The sequence below is a fragment of the Hesperophylax consimilis genome, chromosome 18, assembly GCF_061612785.1.
Source record: "Hesperophylax consimilis isolate HC1 chromosome 18, BYU_Hcon_1.0, whole genome shotgun sequence".
In the NCBI taxonomy this organism is placed as follows: domain Eukaryota; kingdom Metazoa; phylum Arthropoda; class Insecta; order Trichoptera; family Limnephilidae; genus Hesperophylax; species Hesperophylax consimilis.
The window spans coordinates 14,203,464-14,223,314 of NC_142853.1; the positions used below are offsets into that span (position 1 = coordinate 14,203,464).

At 35.6% G+C, this 19,851-nt stretch overlaps 1 protein-coding gene across 1 annotated transcript in view; it reads left to right on the plus strand.

Moving 5' to 3' along the window:
- The window catches only part of LOC149415403 (uncharacterized), a 227,400-nt gene that overhangs the window by 204,721 nt on the left and 2,828 nt on the right, over nucleotides 1–19,851 (plus strand). The window contains exons 7-9 of the mRNA XM_089642592.1: nucleotides 14,020–14,246; nucleotides 15,302–15,531; nucleotides 16,956–19,380. Of these exons, the coding sequence (XP_089498718.1) occupies nucleotides 14,020–14,246; nucleotides 15,302–15,531; nucleotides 16,956–19,380 (2,882 nt within the window). The remainder of the gene's footprint in view (nucleotides 1–14,019; nucleotides 14,247–15,301; nucleotides 15,532–16,955; nucleotides 19,381–19,851) is intronic.

Sequence of the window (19,851 nt, forward strand, 5' to 3'; positions counted from 1 at the left end):
CTTTGTGTACTTCACCACCTTATTAACGCCCACTAGAGCAAAAATAAATAAAAGCTGTTTTAATAATTCAACTTTGCTTTGTGACGACATTTTAATTTAAAGAAAATAAGAACTCTGTGAACTTCACCACCTTAACGCCTACTAGAGCGAAAATAAATAAAAAGCTTTTTCAATAATTGCAGCTTTGCTTTGTGACGTTATTTTAATTTAAAGAAAATAAGAACCTTGTGTACTTCACTACCTTAACGCCCACTAGACCAAAAATAAATAAAAGCTTTTTCAATAATTCAACTTTGCTTTGTGACGTTATTTTAATTTAAAGAAAATAAGAACTTTGTGTACTTCACTACCTTAACGCCCACTAGACCAAAAATAAATAAAAGCTTTTTTAACAATTCAACTTTGCTTTGTGACGTCATTTTAATTTAAAGAAATCAAGTTTAAACTCTGTGTACTCCACTATCTTAACGCCCGCTAGAGCGAAATTAAATAAAAAATTTTTTCAATAAGTGCACTTCACTTTGACGCATTAATAATTTAAAGAAACTTTTTATACACCACTATTTAATTAAATGATTCATAATCAATGGTTTCTTCGTCGGGATAAACGTACAGTAATTATTCATGATCTATTTTCATCATACGTTTATCCTAATGTAGAAACCTTTTGATTAAATAGTGATATATACCCAGTTGTGTATTTTATTTAAATTTAAAATAAAAATCTTCTCACGTGAAATTAGATTTTTCGTTTTAGTCCCATCGAAATAAATATTTTAAAATTAGTCGTTTTGTATATTTTTATTTCTGCATTTTTCATTAACACTCAAAACTTTTCAGAAAATAAAATCCAAGAAATTCAGTATTAAAGTTGAAACACTTATTTCAAAGTAGGTACCTATTTTATCTATTATTTTCGTATTCCCTATTGTTCCAAGTTTGGTTCTTCTGTATCTATATTTTTCTCGACAGTTTATCCCACATATTTGAAACCTTTCATAGCCTGCGCATCACATGGTACCTATTATAAATAATACTAGTTTGTTATCTGTGTGGACACATACGTTTATTTTTGACCTGTCGTAGCGAAGTCCTGTTTTTACTCGAGCGCTTTGCATTTCGTTTGTCTTTAAATTTGTTTATGTGTTATGCTACGTATACATCGAACAGCCGAACTGAACCTCAACTTATGGGAAAGAAACGAAGCAACCGTAAGTGGCGCGAAACGCCGCTTAGCAGTTGATTCGTTCCTTTCCCGTAATTCGTTGTACGGTTCGCGTTTGAGTTCGCAAATGTATACGTACCCTTACGTGTCCAGTCAAAATGGTAGCCGTTTTGGATAGTACTTTGTTACGCCGCCAGAGTTCGCACGAGCGTTACAAGCTGTCTAATGTGCACAGGACTAATAGTTTATATAAAAATGGCATGATATTTTCTTTTCTTGTAAGTATTTTCTTTAGCTATATTTTTTTACATTTTGTATGTAGTATATATCTATTCTAAAACCACCATAATAATATTCTATTTTCTTCGTGTATCTTTAGTCAATGGATGTAACCCACGTAAAACTGCAAGACTATTTACTAGCTTCTTCCCTTGAATTTAAAGTGAGTTTATTTAAAACCTTTACAATGAATCAGCCTCTAAATTTTATTATCATCATTATGTTATATCCTCGAATGAATTAATTTATTAAAATTAATCAATGATATTTAACCTTCTTACGTGCCTATTCGTATTAGCAAAACACCTTGCATTCCTGATACGTATTTGATTTGAACACAATCTTATCGGGGCCTCAGTACCAGGAGGCCATAAAGCTCGAGGAGGTAAACATAAATAAATACGTGAAATAAAATAACGTGAGTAAAGTGTCTCAGGCACGCGGCGATAATTTTAAGTACCGATGACGCGCGAGCTAGTTATTTTGGGAATTATGGTATTCATAGAGTTTATTTACAGTTTGACAAATATTTGTGCCTTTCAAAGACTTATTTGTGTTCATTTTCGGTTGGCATTTAATATTTCGTGACTTTAATTAAACCACCTTAAATTATATGCGTACTTACAGTAAAAAAAAGTATTACAAGGTAGTAACTAAGTGGTTAAGTATAATAATAGTATATTGAGCTTCTTTTTAGCGTTTGTGAAACGCGTGTTATCTTGTCCACTAATTATTATTTTTTTAAATAACTAGTGGACAACATAACACGCGTTTTATATATACATATAAGATGGATATATATATATATATATAGATTTTTTTTCAATGTCGTCCTGGTGAAAGACTCCCATTCAAATTCAAAAGTAGTGTTTGGTGAACAGATCTTAATAATTATTTTTTTTTGGTAAACTAATGTTTTTAAGACAAGATTTTTTATGCATAGCACAAGATCTTAATAGTTTCTTATTTTCTAACCTCCCTCTTCCCCATCTGCTTTGCTTCCCCACACCCTTCAGCCTCAAAAATTAAGTAAATATAATATGGTATTATAAATTTAATAATGTTAAGTTCTGCAAACATGTTAGTTTTTTTTTACTGTGGCAATGTTTCAAAGTTTTTAGCCATTTGCGAGCTGAGTTTGAAAATAGAAATAGTAAAAAAATAACAAAAAACACCAAAAATAATTGCAGAATTTAATAATATTTTTTTTTAATTTTTAAGAAGTAGATATTTCTTTAATTGACTTGAAATGTATACGGTTGCCGAAGGCTTAGATTATAATATCGCGACGCTTTTTGATATGGCTTGCGAGCTCTTTCGGTCACAAAAAAAATGGATAAAAAATTACTTTTAGAACTCGATAACGGTTTTCTTTCACGGTATTTCAGATAAATTTTATTGCACAACCCTGAAAAAGGTATAACATAGACGACATGAACTTATGCACCTAAGTTACTAGAAAGAAAAAGACACAAATAAATAAGCGATCCGATGTCCCTTTTTAATTTAATTTAAATTTCTAATTATATTACTAATAAGAAATTAAATATGTAATAAGAAATAAGAAGTTTAATGCTTTTTAAACTGGGGACTTCCTTAGAGATAAAATTACAGTTATGGATTCATTTTTTAAATTTAAGGCTTTCTGTGTCATCTATGGGAATGCTATGAACATGTTACACATTGAGGACACAGGACTCGTAAAATAATGTATCAAATTATCCATAGGTCCCCAACGTCAGAGAGGCCCAGGATAGGTTCCAAAATCATACACGTTGAGGATTTCGCATTTTTGTGCAAGTGGAAAATGTTGCAATAATGGAAGACTGCAGTGGTTGGAAGTCGCGTCGCCTGGATGGGAATCCGACACATTTGTCCACCCGGCTACTAGCCGGTTAAGCTGATATGTTTTAAAGGTTTTTTCGTATAAATATTGTTGGGATACTGACTTTCCGAAAAATGCATGTATTGCGATTCGACCTAGAATTTTTTTTTGGCTTTCTATAACTTGATGATTTTAATAATTCATATTCTACTCCCTTCACCCACACCACATGCCTGCCCCAATTGGAAATACCACAGAAAAAAATTGCCTGTGGTTATTTTTCCGTGTATTTTTGGGAATATAACAATTCATAGTCGACTCCCTTCACCCACATCTCATACCTACCTCAAGGGGATACCATGAAAAAATTACGCCTGCGGCGCTTTTACATGCGCTTGTAACAGTAACTATTTTTCCAACAACAGTCTTCAGATAATCTACACAAATTTAAAAAAAAACATACATTTTCGTATTCTGTGTGTAGTTTTAATTAAAGTTGGGAACTCGCTCGAGGAGTATTAAAACCAGTATTGCGTTCAGATTATGACAATAAACTTTCATTCGTGGATTCATCTGCTGACGCATTTTGAAGGTAAACATTATTGTGTTCTAAGTGTAGTTATAAAATTGAAGATGCAGTGTGCAGTTGCAGATTTATATCTATATTCAGTTGCGGATAATATATATCGACAATTCCTGCACCTCCTCCCTCCCGCCAGCTAAATCTTGGTTCGGCCCGCGGGTGATACTACAATCATCCAAATGGCCCCCGGCGACGAAAAGGTTCCCCACCCTTCCACTAGGAGAAGAAGAGAAGTAGTGGTTAATTAATTTCACATATCAGAAAGGCTTTTTTAAAGTCAATCTTTATGGGTCAGAAAGGGTGAGATAAGGGAAATAGAGCCTACAAAACCTTTTTGGTGGGGATGGGTACTGTAATGTATTGGTTACGAAAACGTATAAAGAATGCAAACCCTTTTTCATTATTATTTAACTTTTCAGCTACCTTCCATCGTCCCTATTTCATTGAGCGAACAGACCTGGAAAGATTAATGTTCTTACTTTTTAACCTTCATCCCATGATATTAAATTTTGGGCTTGTATTTAACCGAGCACCAAATTAATAGTAAATTGTTGCCCTACTATTAGCCCATTTCCACCCAACGTTTTTATTTAATTTATTTAACGCCCAGAGGGCTTCTACATATATAGTTAGTACAAGTTTAACATGGGCAATAATTTTTGAATTTGAGAAATATAACTTTAATTTTTAATTATTAATGCAAGAACATTAATAATTAAAAATTACAAAAAATGCAAGAAATAAAAATAAAAGAATACGGTGATCAGATAGATTTACAGAAATTCAACAGAGCAGAGAAAAAGTTTAGGAATAAGTATTTAATACGATCCACAAAATTTACGAAGTTAACAATAATAAACATGTCAATATTCACAAGTATTGGTTCCCCATAGTGGTGAAACAGGCTGCAGTGGAATAGTGTATTTTCTCGAGTTGTTCTATTGTGGATATGAATAGGTTTATTAGTTGCAGGAGTTCGAAACGGGAACGAAAGAGTTAATAGTTTGTTTTACGTCCATCTTCTATGTATGTAGCGGGATATTTAATTTATATAAATATATAAACGCATAGGTTTTGAATTCGCACCTTGCCATGGCGCGATTACATTTGTGAGCCGAAACGCGAGCCGAGCCTTGAATTGTAACTTGTTCCTAGGGAAAGTAATGAAGCAAAGCGCTTGCGGTTGCTTCGTTCCTTTCCCATAATTTGAGGCTCGGCTTGCGTTTCGGATCGGAATTGTATACGCAGCATAAAATTCTATTGCATTTTCTATTTAGTTCCCAGGGAACTGGCATTATGGTAGTTTATTTTCAATTCAGGACATCCCCATCACCCAGTTTGAATGAAATTGAGTCTCATCTCGTGCTCCTTGCGCCATCTGCCGCCCTGGTAGCTAGAGCTATCGGGTCTTGTAGTGGGGGCTCGCGTTAGTCCGTTTTGGTTCTTAGGAGGGCTTGCTATGACGTCCCACCTCTGAGTGGGACGTTTTGTAAACTAATACTTTGTAAACTAATAAACCATTGTTATCGAACGGAATGCTCTGGAAAAGTTTATAAAATGATTTTTCAATTATTTTTTACACGTAGATGCGTACGTACCATTAACAGTTAAAAAATATATATTTATACAAGATCCTTGACTCTGAGCGAAGAAAGATGAATATTTTCAAATAAATGCGTTAATATGTATGAGTAGATCTATTTGATTTGATTTTTGTGTTATTTTCAATTTAAAAAAACATGTTTACGTTTTTTTTTTCATCCTGAATATGAAATTATATTTCAGTGATGAGCCCCGCCCAGAGACCATCAGTTATTTAATGTTTTAACGACAAGTCGCTTACGCTTATTGATTATATATTTTGATTATTTGATTGATTATAGATTTAAATATAATAACGCGCGAGGGATCTTATGTTTTAAAAGAGGGATATTTCATTAGGCTTTGCATATCTCCCTTTCAAACCATCTTTTTTGACGCTTAAAACAGAACCTTAACAAAGTTTTGCCATGTGGTTGTTCATGGCAATTTCGTCCCCATTTTCCATTCTCATTATCCTCTCTTATTTTCTTTCGCTTCAAGCATTCTCCGATTGGGGGTTTAATAATTCCACTGGCTCTGAACAATGAGAATCTTGTGTTGTATTCACAAAATGTGATCTTTTTTCCAAAGTAGGTAGGTACGTAATTCGATCAATCTGAGTCATTTTTCATCTGTTAAAAAAAACATTTTCTTGAAGTTTCCTCAATTACTGGATGTTCGAAGCCACCTGCGTCTGTCCCTCCCCATGGAAAACTATTATTAGATTGCCCTTGGTCAACCCTCCGATATTTCGTAACGTGGAATATTTTTTCCTTATTTTTTATAAAATTCTTTACTGAGAAATTCAACGTTTTAAAGAATCGCATAAACATTTTCTCTCTTATAAATAGTACCTTCTCCTACGTAAGTACTTAGGGCATTTCTCGCTTCGTTGGATAGATGTGGTTCCACTTTCAAATATTGTATTATTTCTTAATTCAAAAGTGCGTTCAAGGGAAAGCTCTCGTTTTAAATATCATAACCCCCACGGTGTAAATAATAAGGGCGGATTTTCGCGTGAATTAAATCTAACTGTTTGTATTTTCAGGGACTTCCTAGAACAGAATCTCTCCTGAAATATATAGATTTGCGTGTGGGTTCGTGTAATATGTTATTTTATCTTTTACAAGTGTCTCACTGTGGTTCTATATTTTCATTAGTATTAGATAGTAGGAATAATAACGACTACTTCAAATTGTTTGCTCATCTATACTGTTTTTTCAACGATTCTTTTTGTTATTGTTATATAAATATGACATCATCTCAAGTTCTAGTATGGCCGCTTTCAGCAATACAACTGAGCGGACGTTTGGTTAAATTAAAATAGAATTGATGATTTTGCAAAGGATTTTTCATTTCCATTTCACCGTAGTTTTTAAAGAGTGCATTTGTGCAATAATTCCAATCGACATAAAGAAATTTGTTAGGTTAATTAACATAAATTAATACTGTTATTCTTGTTTTAGACACATGTTTTATTTTACGTGCTAGAATGCATAAACCAAAACTGTAAAAATTTTTAATCACATATTTATAAATAAAACTGCAAACAACTACATACGTGACCACACTGAAAGATAAACACTTTAAAAGCCCAATGGGCGTATAAATAAATTAATACATGGTTTTCGAACACATTAAAAAAAAAATTAAAAACATCAAGGAGTTGTAATTCATATCGTGTTATTATAAAGAGCCGACATTGTAACAAAAAATGCACCAACGACTATTTCAATCTCAATAACGGCTGTGGTTAAATTTAAAGTAATCGGTCACTCAGTTGGATTGATGAAAGCGGTCGTTGTTGAGAGCTGTTTAAATAACTTTCTAAAAGTTTTCAAGATAATGGATTGTTGTTGTACGCGCTTCCTTTCGTAAATTTCCAAAACCCATAGAATACATAGTAAGTCGTTCGCGAATAGCCCTTTGTGGATACGTTAACGAAATTTTCAGGCTTCGGGTTTATTCTGCCCCTGCGATTTAGGCATTACAGGAGAGAGGGGTGTTTCAGACCCTCGGAGGATGGCTGGAGGGGCAGGGGAGGTAGGCGCTAAACCCCGAGAGTGGCGTGGGGTGGGTGGTGCTCCCCATTTACGTCAGAGACGAGTTCTTGCGTCATCGAGTGCGGCCGTCCTTTGCTTTACGCCTCTCATAGTAGGCTGTGTGTATATTGTAATAATGTAGACTTGACAGTATTAAAATATTACAGTACGCCTGTTGTATGAAGGTCCATGTAACATGTAAGCTGTACTGTGCCGGGCTATAATGATTCAATGATAATGTTGCGTATTTTTAGGCGCTTTTCGATACTGTTGACATGTCATGAATCAAAAGTTGACGCTTGTGATGAATAGACAAATTTTCTTGTACATTTTTAAAATTCTGTGGAGTATAATCTGTAATGTTGTGTAACTTGGCTCTGCCAAACAACTTTGTATAATTAATATAATATTAATATAATTATGGCATAATTAATATAAATTCCCAACATCAATTCATTTCCGTTTTGTAGAGTTTTGAAATATATCGTTAATATAATTTAAAAAAATCGATTTTTTTTTCGTAAAAAAAAAAAAAAAAAATAGATTAAAATAAAAAAAGTCATATACCATATACATCCATAGTTTTCTATATTTTTCCCAGGTGAATAATATATTTGGGTCAGTTTTTATGGTAATAACACTAATAACATAATGGTACGTTACCTTTTTAGCCACATACTATCGATTCTGAGTTTTGACGTTAATGTATTTAGCCTCCTCCACACCGTACACTTTCTGTGAGAAGTTAAGAGCTTTATTAGCATTATTTAACTACGGTGAACACTGCCATAACTAGCTTACTTATTGTGAGAAACGTGGTTGATGTTTTAATGCGAATTTGCTTGAATTTGAAGGTTGTATTATTTGTTTTCTTTCAAGTTTGAACAAATAAACATGATAACAAATAGCAAATTTATTCAGTTTTGTGTTTTTAAACATAATATTTTTAACTATGTCGATTATTGTTAAGTTTTATTTTTTGATGCACTTGAGCCAATCCAGATAAAAAAAAATCTTTCACATTTCGTCATCGGTCACTCAGCTCAGTAACTGCTCACCCCTCACCTCGATCCTAGCTGTTCAATACCAAAGATTTATTTATTTATTTATTAATTTTATTTTAATAATTTGTACATTGAAGTTTAATTTTTACATATATATTAATATTCTATGTTTTTTCTTGTTTTATATGGCTTCTACACAACATCTTGAATTTTTCAATTGGGGCAGTCTTTAGGTTTTCCGGCAGCGAAATGTTTAATTTTAATGTTTAATTTAATTTTTTTAAATTTAATTTAAAATTAATTTAATTAATTTTTTAAAATTTAATTTAAAATTAATTAATTAATTTTTTTTTAATGTTTTGAGTCACTTGAGACCAAAGTTTCATTAACATTTTAACTCCAAATAATGTCAGGAATCACTGGTCAAAGTAAATCGAGGACGTCCCTTAACAACCTGTATGTCCTGTATACGTATTATTCAAATTTGCTCTTAAAAGATGGGATATAGATCGATGAACTTAATTATGCAGTCGCAATCGTCGCTTCATTAGATTTTTTTAATACAAATCCTTGGATTTCAAACAATAGTTCGTGCATTACCGATCTATATAGTTTAGCCTCCAAAGTTAAGTATGTCGAGCGGTACTTATACATATCAATGTCTAAAAGCCTTATTGTATCTCCAAAAACCATTATTTCGAGATAAACGATGTTGAGAATTTGAATCTCTTGGAAAATTTGATTTTAACGCATGTAAATTTCTTTTCTCTCTCTTATATTATTAAATGCAATTTACTATTTTTAACAAATGTCTTATCATCAAATCAAAAATACAAATTAAGGTTGTGTGTCTGTCTTTAATTCTGGTTCAATGAACTCTAGAACTCAGATTTGCTTTGAATTTAAGTATCATTGTCAAAATTGAAAGTGATTGTCTGAAAGATTCAGTTAAGCGGTAAAGTAGGTATGCACACATTTATAATATAATATTAATTTGTCTTTTGCAAAGTGGAAATATAATATTCCGCGATTTTTCACGGGTTTGCGCTATTACGATGTAATTTTCGACTGCTATCTTATGATATTTTAAAAACAAAACCTTATTTAATTCCCTATTTTAGTTTCTGAAACCTTACACGAGAGAGACAGCACGAAAACGAGACAACTGTAGATACGTAAAGAATATGCACGGTTATCCGGTATCTCGTCGTTGTTGCCTGTCATCAAAGACTATTTAATTAGAGTCCATTGACTTTGATTCCACTATTTATATATCACAGTGAAACCTCGTTTACAAACCTCGGCATTACATTTTCGACCTCTGAATTGAAGAACTAAAAATATGTATTTTATAAAATAATTGCGTTATTTATTTTAATTTCGTATGTGTAGTGCCAGCCCTCAGTTTTCCCCGATAATTTAAAGTGGCCCGCGTGATATATCATCTACCTCATTTACCAATAATTTCCAGTTATCCTTCCCGCTGTCTAACTCGTGAACTTTCCGAGCTACCTTATTTGATAATATCATTATCTTATAATTATACCTATCCCGGTTTCAGATTATTTCCATATACAATAATACAATATTTCCATAAATAATGTATTACAATATTTTCATATTTAAGGGTATATTTTTGGTATAATCGATTTTAACAGAATTTAAAAAAAAAGAGGGATACTAATTTTTATCGGTGCATTGACTGAAAATGTGTGAATACATTCAAAGCAGTGGCGGCTCGTGACTTTTGTGTATACTATAGTGCTTATATGACAAAAAATGCATTATTGATGTTGTTGTAGCTGAAATCGATTTTCTGATTTTTTCGAAATTTTTCTTTTTTGTATGAAGATTTTCAGGAAATTTCAGTTTGGCCGTACGCCACACGGTTTTCCTGAAAATCTTTATACAAAAAATCGAATTTTTGAAAAAAAAATCGTTTCCAGCTACGACAACATCAATAACACACAAAAGTCACGAGCCGCCACTGTTTTGAATGTATTCACACATTTTCAGTCAATGCACTGGTAAAAATGAGTATTCCTGTTTTATTAAAATCCTGTTAATCTTTTATTACATGACATCGCGATAATACAATATTTTTTTACTAAAAGTTTATCAGAAAACTTATCAATTCATTTGTTAAGGGTCTGCAGTCGTTTAAAAAGATTCTTAATAAATTAGCAATGTTTTAAATCAGTTAGTTTTCTCCCAGGCAGGACGGAAAAAGCATTTTGGTAAATCTAATGCTACGTATACTATACATACGCGATCCGAACTGTCGAACTGAACCTCAATTTATGGAAAAGGTACAAAGCAACTGCAAGGGCGCGAAACGCCACTTGTAGTTGCTTCGTTCCTTTCCCGTAATTCGTTGCTCGGTTCGCGTTAAGGTTTGCAAATGTATACGTATCATAATATTATAAATGTAAGCCATTGAAAACTTGTTTTTTTATTCACAAACTCGTGTACATACTTTATGAAACAAGCTTACCTGTATAGAATAATAATGAAATGAAAAACCTCCCAAGTTGGAGAAACGCGTATTTTTTTCTTTTGTGAAAATATTCATATTTGTTATTCCCCTCCGCGAGCAATTATTTTTCAGGATTTAGGATTTTATATTCCTCTCAGTTACTTAGCTGAGATCTCAAACGAGAATATCCTTCCACCCCTGTACCTGGAGGCCAGGGTTCTTAAACCAGTGGTCCACGCGAATAAAACTTGGAGAGAAAGAGAAATTTGGAGAAAATCAACTTTTTATTTTTATTTCATCTAATTTTAATCAAGCATTTCATTTGCTTTAAAAAATGTGATGTTAACTGTATCTCTGGTCACCCATTATATTTTTAATTTTGAGTATTTACCATACAATATGTCGCATCATGAACCTAAAAAGCCCGGGACAGAGCATTAGTACTATTTTGTATGAATGGCATTGAAGCCAAATCTAGGACGAGGAGAAATAGATTTAAAGGGCAATGTTGTGAGTTTCTACCACAATGGATCGAAGTAATCATATACTACATCTTATATTAATTTAATTATAATATCTGAAATGCGACCTGTGCTTTTGGATTCGGAGCTTATATCCCCGTGGATCGTCGTAAGATAACGAGAAAACATAACCCTAAATTTCAGTTAGAAATTAGCAGAAATATAGGAAATATCTACACGGAGAAAATGAGTATGGCTGAATTATTTAAATCCCGTTAAAAACGTGATGGCAAGCCATTTCATAATAAAATATTAGTCAGAATACATCGGAACACGTGTTCATGCAGCTGCGCTTTTCCTGATAAATGTAGTGATGAAATGCGACAATATTAGAATTTTTATGATCACGTGATCTGTCATCCTCTTAAAACAGTCGTGTTTTATTTATTTATTTATTTAATATCAACGGTATAAATATACCATAAACAATGATAACATGTCATAGTTAAAATCGTAGAAATATTTTAAAAAAAGAATTACAAATACATGTGGCATTTGATTGTGAAATGACATTAGAGAGTAAGTAAGTAAGTAAACAAGAGATACAAGTACATAAGTTTCTATAGTGCAAATAAGGTAGAATTAGATTAAATTAATATTGATTGAAAAGATTTGATAGCATAGCCCTCTTGTACCTACCTTGCGTGCAGTTAAATAGATCTGCCACATCTGCGTATCTATTACTAACTTCATGCAACCTAGGTACAAGCGAGTGTTTGGAATACTCAGTCCTGATATTGTTTTATTGCTAGTTTGGTAGAAAATCTGTCAATTCATTCGTTAAAAATCTGCAGTCCCGTTTTTAAAAGGAAAACGGGTCACAAAAATATTACTACAACATAAAACCTATGTAAGAATCTTGACTCCCTTATCAGACACACGAACTCCTCTTTTCTGATAAGGTATATGGTGACCGGATAAATCATAAAAATGATAATTCATCACATCTTTAAAAAGTTATATAAAGTCATGGAAAGTGATGAAACAAAAACTTTATTAACTGGGTTAAGTAGGTTAGGTTTAAATTTTTTTTTCATAGTTTCTAATGACTTTATTATCACTTTTTAAAGGTGTGTTGAATTGTCACTGTGTTGAGTTATCATGGAACCAAGGTATACATATCCAATGATGATCAAAAATATAGTATTGTTAAATATTTATGTATCTTTATTCCTTATATTACTATAAAAAAAAATTGACCAGATTTTTAATAAATTATCAATATTTTAAAATAGATACGGAAACCCTGAAATCCTACTGCCCGTGTCCGCGAACCACTGGTTAAGAACTTCTGCTCTAGATACCTATACTTCTACCTTCTTCCTACTCATTCCTACTGCTTACTTCAATCTGAGTGTTATTCGCATTATCCATTATTCTCTTGGTTCGCCTCTGATACTTTCTACAAGTCTCTAAGTAATAACAGCCAGACTTCTGCGCATTTCAAATGGTATAGAACTAAGAAATCACTAACAAAGGTGAGTGTTTGATTTAAATGTGCAAGTGTTTGGAAGTTTTACACGGTATTTGTACATTTTTTTAGTGCCAAAACAGTTATGTATATCTTTTATAGTGTAAGAATAAACGGGAAGAAAATTTAAGTTTGATAAAATGATTCAGACACGTGAAACATTAACTATATTACGTATATCAAATTTATTAAAGTTGCAGCTTTAGTTGAAGATCTAATGGTGCGTATACATTTGCGAACCGAAACGCGAACCGAGCCACGAATTACGGGAAAGGAACGAAGCAACTGCAAGCGGCGTTTCGCGCCATTTGCGGTTTCTTAGTTTCTTTCCCATAAGCTGAGTTTCAGTTCGGCAGTTCGGCTCGCGAATGTATACGTAGCATTAGATTTTCAATGAAGGCACGTTTTTGTAGCAAGAAATTGCGAACAATATTACTAGTCAGTTCTACGCAATGACCAAATACAATACGTTCTATGTGTGAATTGTGATATTATCTACGATTTTGCAAGTTGTAAAATAATATTTTTGGAATATGCCTTCAAAGTACAAATAAATTAACAAACTTTTCTTAGGTTCTCAGGCTTTCGTTATTTTTAGTTCCTCGATAGTTCATACGATTATCATGGTATATATATTTAAAAAAAAAAAATCCATTAATTTCATTGTTGTCACAGACATATATTGTTGTTTACTTAACGGCTCTTTATACATCTGACAAAAATCAGAACGCTTTTTTAATCTGTAATCTGTAATCTTTTAAATTCTATAAAATACATACCAAAATATCTATAAAAGGTACAGTTTTAAAACCAATCAAAAGCATTTATTATATTTCTATGGTATTTCATATAGAACTTAAAAGCTTACGGTCTAAGAATTTTTTACTTGAAACGTAATACATTTTTCCATACAGAATTTACAGACTACAAAGTGTGTATTTCTGTTTGTTGACCTTTAAAGTGTGCTTAGATAGGTATTTAAACATATCTGAAATGTTTTTTCCTCCTACGACTTTTTAAATCGTTATTTTTGAAAACTTTAAATAAACTTCATCTTTCCCCTCTCTTCCAGACTGCGAGTCGCTGATCCGCAAGATGCTAGTGCTCGACCCGCTGAAGCGATACACCATCGAGCAGATCAGGCGGCACCGGTGGCTCGCAGGGGCGGGGGCGGGCGGTAGAGCGGAGCCGCCGCGCAGCCCGGCCAGGGCGGGGGCGGGGCCGGGGGCCGTGGACCCCAACGACCAGGTGCTGAGGCTGATGCAGAGCTTGGGAATTGACCCGGCCAAGACCAAAGAGGTAAGACATATCGTTAGACACTATTTCTCCTGCGTAAACCTTCCAGGCATTAGTCTCCTTCAAATGTCTCCAGTTTTGCCGATTGGTGCGTATAGTGTTGGTGAATTCCGATAGATGGCGCTAGTTTATTTTACGCAGACACTCGAATACTATCGTGTGCCTCCGAACGCTAGGCGGGCGTCCATTCCGACAACCGGTAGCGGCCTGAAGCTTTTTGAGGAAGCTACAAGCCAAACATGTGTATATCTTGGTATACCTTATATTGTAGGTAATAGGCATTAAAATCGCTTGACAAATGGAGTCTCGAAAGGTTCGATTTCAAGCACAAAACTTGTTTTTATTTATTTTGTAAATAATTTTATAAGAAAGCAAAAAAGTTAATTAAGTGAAACTGTCACAGATAATCTTAGCTATAATACTGTATTTTTTAAAAGTTGTTTCCTTAACGCGTTCATACATTTCTATTTAAAAAATAGTTTTTTAGTAGTTTACATTTATATTTTTTATTGAGTTATTTTTTTTTTTTGTATTCTACTCAAGCGAAAGATACGAAAACCTTAAATTTATCTAAAGCATATTTTTTGGTATTCATAATGTACACCAATTCGTTATAAAGATTAATAAAAATAGTGATTCGGCATTAGGCTACGCCTTAAGGTGGAGTGTAATTGTTTACGAATTCGAAATAATGAAAATAAGATCTCACTTTTGTAAATCTTATATTAAATATAAAGTGCCCACCAACAGCAAGCTAGTGCTGGATAAGACACGATTTTACAATGAGTTTGTATGAAGTACTCAAATATCATTTGATATCATCGAACAAGGTGGTAGATATAGCAGCGTTAATTTATTAAATCTCTCTCCTTTTTTGCATAAGCATTCTAGCGTCTTGTTTTGGACCCTTCGTTAAAATTGCAAACTTTCCTGAATCTTGGCGGCTCTCACCCATTCGTAGTTCTTCGCAACCCGTCAGCCCATCCTATCTGTAGACGCCATGCAATGATATACAAATTCCAGCCATCACTAGTCTCTTCTTACCCATCTCGTTTCAGAGTCTCCGCTCTAACAGCTACGACCACCACGCGGCTATCTACCTACTCTTACTTGAGCGGCTGCGGCACCGTGCCACCGACCCCGCGCCTCGCCGCCGCCCCTCCAGCGTGGCGGAGACCGCTCTGTCGCAGCGCCGCGCGCCCGCCGCTGCCCCCGCCCCCGCACAACCCGGTGCCCCGCCTCCGCCCGACCAACCCACCAGGAGGGCCAGCGAGAATTCCAATCACAGGTGGGATACTATATTTAACAGCTGTGGAACAATAACTTAACCTAACCTAACATAACCAAACCAAACCCAACCCAACGTAACATTACCTAACCAAACCTAACCTTACCCAACCTTACCCAACCTAACCCAACCTAACTCAACCTAACTAGAATTTTAGAGTTACCCGGGTTCTCATAATTTTATTCAGTTCCTTGGTAAGGAGTATACTTGAAACTGGGTCGGTAATTTGTTGTCCACGCCAGGTAAAGTTTTCCCTCACGTTGGAGAGAGTTCAGAAGAAATTTCTGAGATTTCTCTACATGAGGAAGTATAGCTACTACCCGTGACTCTATCCTACTGATTTTCTTTTGGGTATGCTCAGAATGAATCATCTACTTGTCAGAAGGGGTGGTCACATTGCTACACATTTCTTCAGACTGATTTGTGTATGGTTTGAAAACTCGGCTATCACGGAGAGCATTAATTTTTATGTTCCTGATAGTTAACTCTGTCACCGACAGCATAGACTGTTCTATCTACCAACCTACACTACTAATTTGTCAATAGTCACGCACATGAGGAGAGCAATCTTGTTGTTGAACAAAATCAATTCGGATATCAACATATTTGGCATCAATGAAGTTGCCTTTAAAAGCAAGCTCAGTTGCTACTGGTAAAATAAATAGTTGATACTTACTTTTTATATTCATGTAATTCTCCTTCACAAATTCATTTTAAAACTAATTAAATTGAACAATTTTGAAATAATAAATTGAATTGAATTGAAAAAAAAAAGAAACCTAATCCTATCTTCAGTAACCCAACCTTAACTACCGACTAAACCGGTGACCGGGTATCTCATCAAAATGACAATTCAACACACCTACAAAAAGTGGTATAAAGTCACGAAAAGTGATGAAACAAAAACTAGGTTAAATAGGTTACATGGGTAACTCTTAAATGATCACTTTTAATGACTCTAAATCACTTTTTAAAGGTGTGTTGAATTTTCATTTTGATAAAATATCATGGAACCATAATTATTATGTTCCACTATAAATTGATTATGTCCAAAATTTTCATTCCTCATCCTCATTATTTGTATCTCAAGAAGTTTATTCTAGTGTACTGCATCCATAGAATAAAGAAGAAAACTAGAAGTTCCTGCCATACAAATTTGAATGGAGACAAATGTTCTATTTAACCCAATAGTCCAGTGCTCTGTCTCACTTACACTCGCCTGACATTGTTGATCTCCATCCTATTTGAATTTCGTAAACATAGTTTTTTACTGGAAATTTAAGCCCTGATTTGGCAAATATTTAGATAACGAAAGTCCACAAAGCATTCCCTTTTCTGCATTATTCTATGACTGCATCAGCTTCCTTTCTTTAACTTATACCATATTATTATTTTTTTAATAACTTTCAATGTGATGTTTCTAGGTTATCCAGATCGCCAGAGACGCACATAACTCGCGCGCCGCCCGACCCGGCCTCGGAGACGCAGCGCCTCCTGTCCCTTGCCAACGTCAACATGACAGAGCAACGCCTGCAGCGGAATCTCGAGCTGGGCGACACACATCGCAGCTTCCTCACCGGCACCCTGGACGCCCTGGGCCGCGACGAGTCCGGCCGTCTCCAGTCCATGAGAAACCTCGACACCGACACCCGGCTCATCGGCAAATCCAACCTGGATAACATCGCTTCTTCGCATCGCCTCCTCACAAACACCCTAGAACAACATCAAAAGATCATGAAACAATCCAGCGAAGACTGCCGAAGGCTACTGCAACAGTCTACCACCGTCGGACCGGATCGGCATACTAATTCAGATGGCAGCAGATTATTAACCTCGTCGAGCTTTGATTCCAAATGTGCTATCGACTCGGCGAAGCTGGGTAATATCGATCCGGCGTGTCTGAATATGGGATCAAATCCCTTGCAGAATTCCACATCGGCGTCTAGCTTCGCTTCTGAACCGCTGAAGATGTTGAATTCGTCCACTACATTTACAATGAGCTCGGAAGCCGCTAAATTGATGAATACCCTTCAGCAGTCTCCGTTACCTCCGGGGGAACCCAATAAGATATCTAATTACGATCATTGCAGAATGGTTTCCAATGCTCAGCAGCAAGATCTGTCTCGCTTGCAGACCAGCACTCCTCCCTTCAAAGATTACATGAATCATATCCAAACTTATTCTTATATTCAAAATACGGTCCTGCCCCCATTGCCCAACACTTCTGACATGTTGAATGCCTTGCCGGGGAATGTGGAGATTTACACCCCCGGCTTGTATAGAAATGACAGCAAATATTCGTTAGGAACTAATAGATACATACCCAACCAAAATTTTGGACCTCTCGCTACAAACTCCGCGGGCAAGACTGTAGAGTTTCAACAACAATACTCCTCGTCCACGGATGAAGGTTGTGAGACGGACATGGAAGAGTTATCAGGGGCCCCCGCCCCCCAACGCCTCGGCTCTTACGCTAGCTCCAGCTCTAGTAGCGGTGTTGTCAACTTTTACAATACCAAAAGTTTGAGCCAAAACTTAAGCTGCGATTCATCACAAAGTAATTTTTCGGGGTTTGAGAGTCTGGACTATCAACTATCTGACTGCTCCAGCGACTTAGCTAGCAGTCTTCCCAGTTGTACCTCTACTGACGATAAACTCTCTTATGAAAATAATTCTATGATCAACACGAGCCCCATGCATCCCTGTGTCTATGTGTCCACTGGGAATAACAAAGCTCAGTGCGGTGGCTTTCTCAGTAGACATAACCCTCTATCATATCAAGGGGGAAATAAAGGGTGTCCCAGGAGTACAACAAGAAGCCCGGTTGACTTCCGGGAAGGACGAAGAGCGAGTGATGGGCTAGTGGCCCAACAAGTAATTTCCCAGTCTACCGAAGCCCAGAAGAATACCGTGGCTTTCAACAGTCAGAGACTCAATGAAGGGTGCAAAGCTAAAGGTGTGCTTGAACTGCATTTAGTCCAGAAAGAAGCCCAGAAACTAAAAACTCAATATCAATCGAGCGTTCCTGTTGAAGAAATGACCCAGAGACAAATACAACACAATCAATTTGCAGCTTCATTTAGTCCACATTTCATAGAAACCAAATGTATGCCCCAGAAACGAATAAGTCTTCCAGAAAACTTTAATTATAGCACTACCTCTCCACCTCTTCCACCAAGTCCTAAAATGTCCGCGCCGTGTCATATACCATCAGATATAGGAGAGCAGACACTAAGTTCTGCTGGTAATTCGGCTCTTCAAAACATCAAACCTCCCCTTCAACAGCAGCTAATGCAGCACAGATTGTTGCAGCAGAAGAGACAGATCCTACAGAAGCAAGGAGCTATGGTTCCAGCAAACGCCAACGGTGTGACGGACAATGCAAGCCTGCACTCGCTACAAATGGGGTTGAGTCGAAGGCAGATGCTCCGGCAGCAGAGCTACAAGATAGCCCAACAACAGCAGATCTTACCGCCTCTTCCTCTTCCGCTGTCTGAAAGTGAGAATGAGGATCTTCTAGCCTTCCAGGCGATCGTGGAGGGACCCAACCAATCTCCAAAGCCGAGCCTCAACGAAGACGGTTCGGTGAACCTGCCGTTGGCGTATCAAGGCTCCATGGAAATAACGATACTGAACAAAGAGAAGAGAGAGGCGGGCAACGAGACATGGTCCAACCTGCCGTCGAGCCTGCAGAATGCTTGCCAGATCAGTGAGCTGGCGGGGAAGCAGCTGAACCAGAATGCGGCAGGGATAGCCCTGAACGAACCGGTGCATAGTTCTGGCAGCCTGTGGAGCAGTGCGGCTGCTTGGCCAAATAACAATCTGTTCCAAACACCCCAGTGCTTTCAGGTATACCACCAAATCAATTGAATGCAACCACTTTTGGTTTATTTTGTTTCTTTTGCTTGTATGTGATTTTCGAGAGACTAAATGGACCCGTGCACAGAAGTTCAGTAGACTTCACGTGTTTTTGAATGATGAATTCAGTGCTAAGTGTATAAGATTGGTTACCTCACAGATTCCAAAAATAGTAGCCAAATATGCATGTTTTTCTATTGAAAAGTCTGTATTAATTTTAACATTATTTATGTAGGTGTCTATACTTTAATTATAATTAAGCTAAATCGTATCATATGCACTTGCGGTAATTTGAGTAATTTCATCCAATGCTTTGTGTTAAGATAATCAGACATATCTATACTTAGACACTTTTATATCCTACTTTAGATATCAGTTCCTATTTGTGAGTGATTTTGGTTGCTGTAATGTCCAATGCAATATGAGTGCTAATTATTCTTTCATTAAGTTATAGTAACCAAT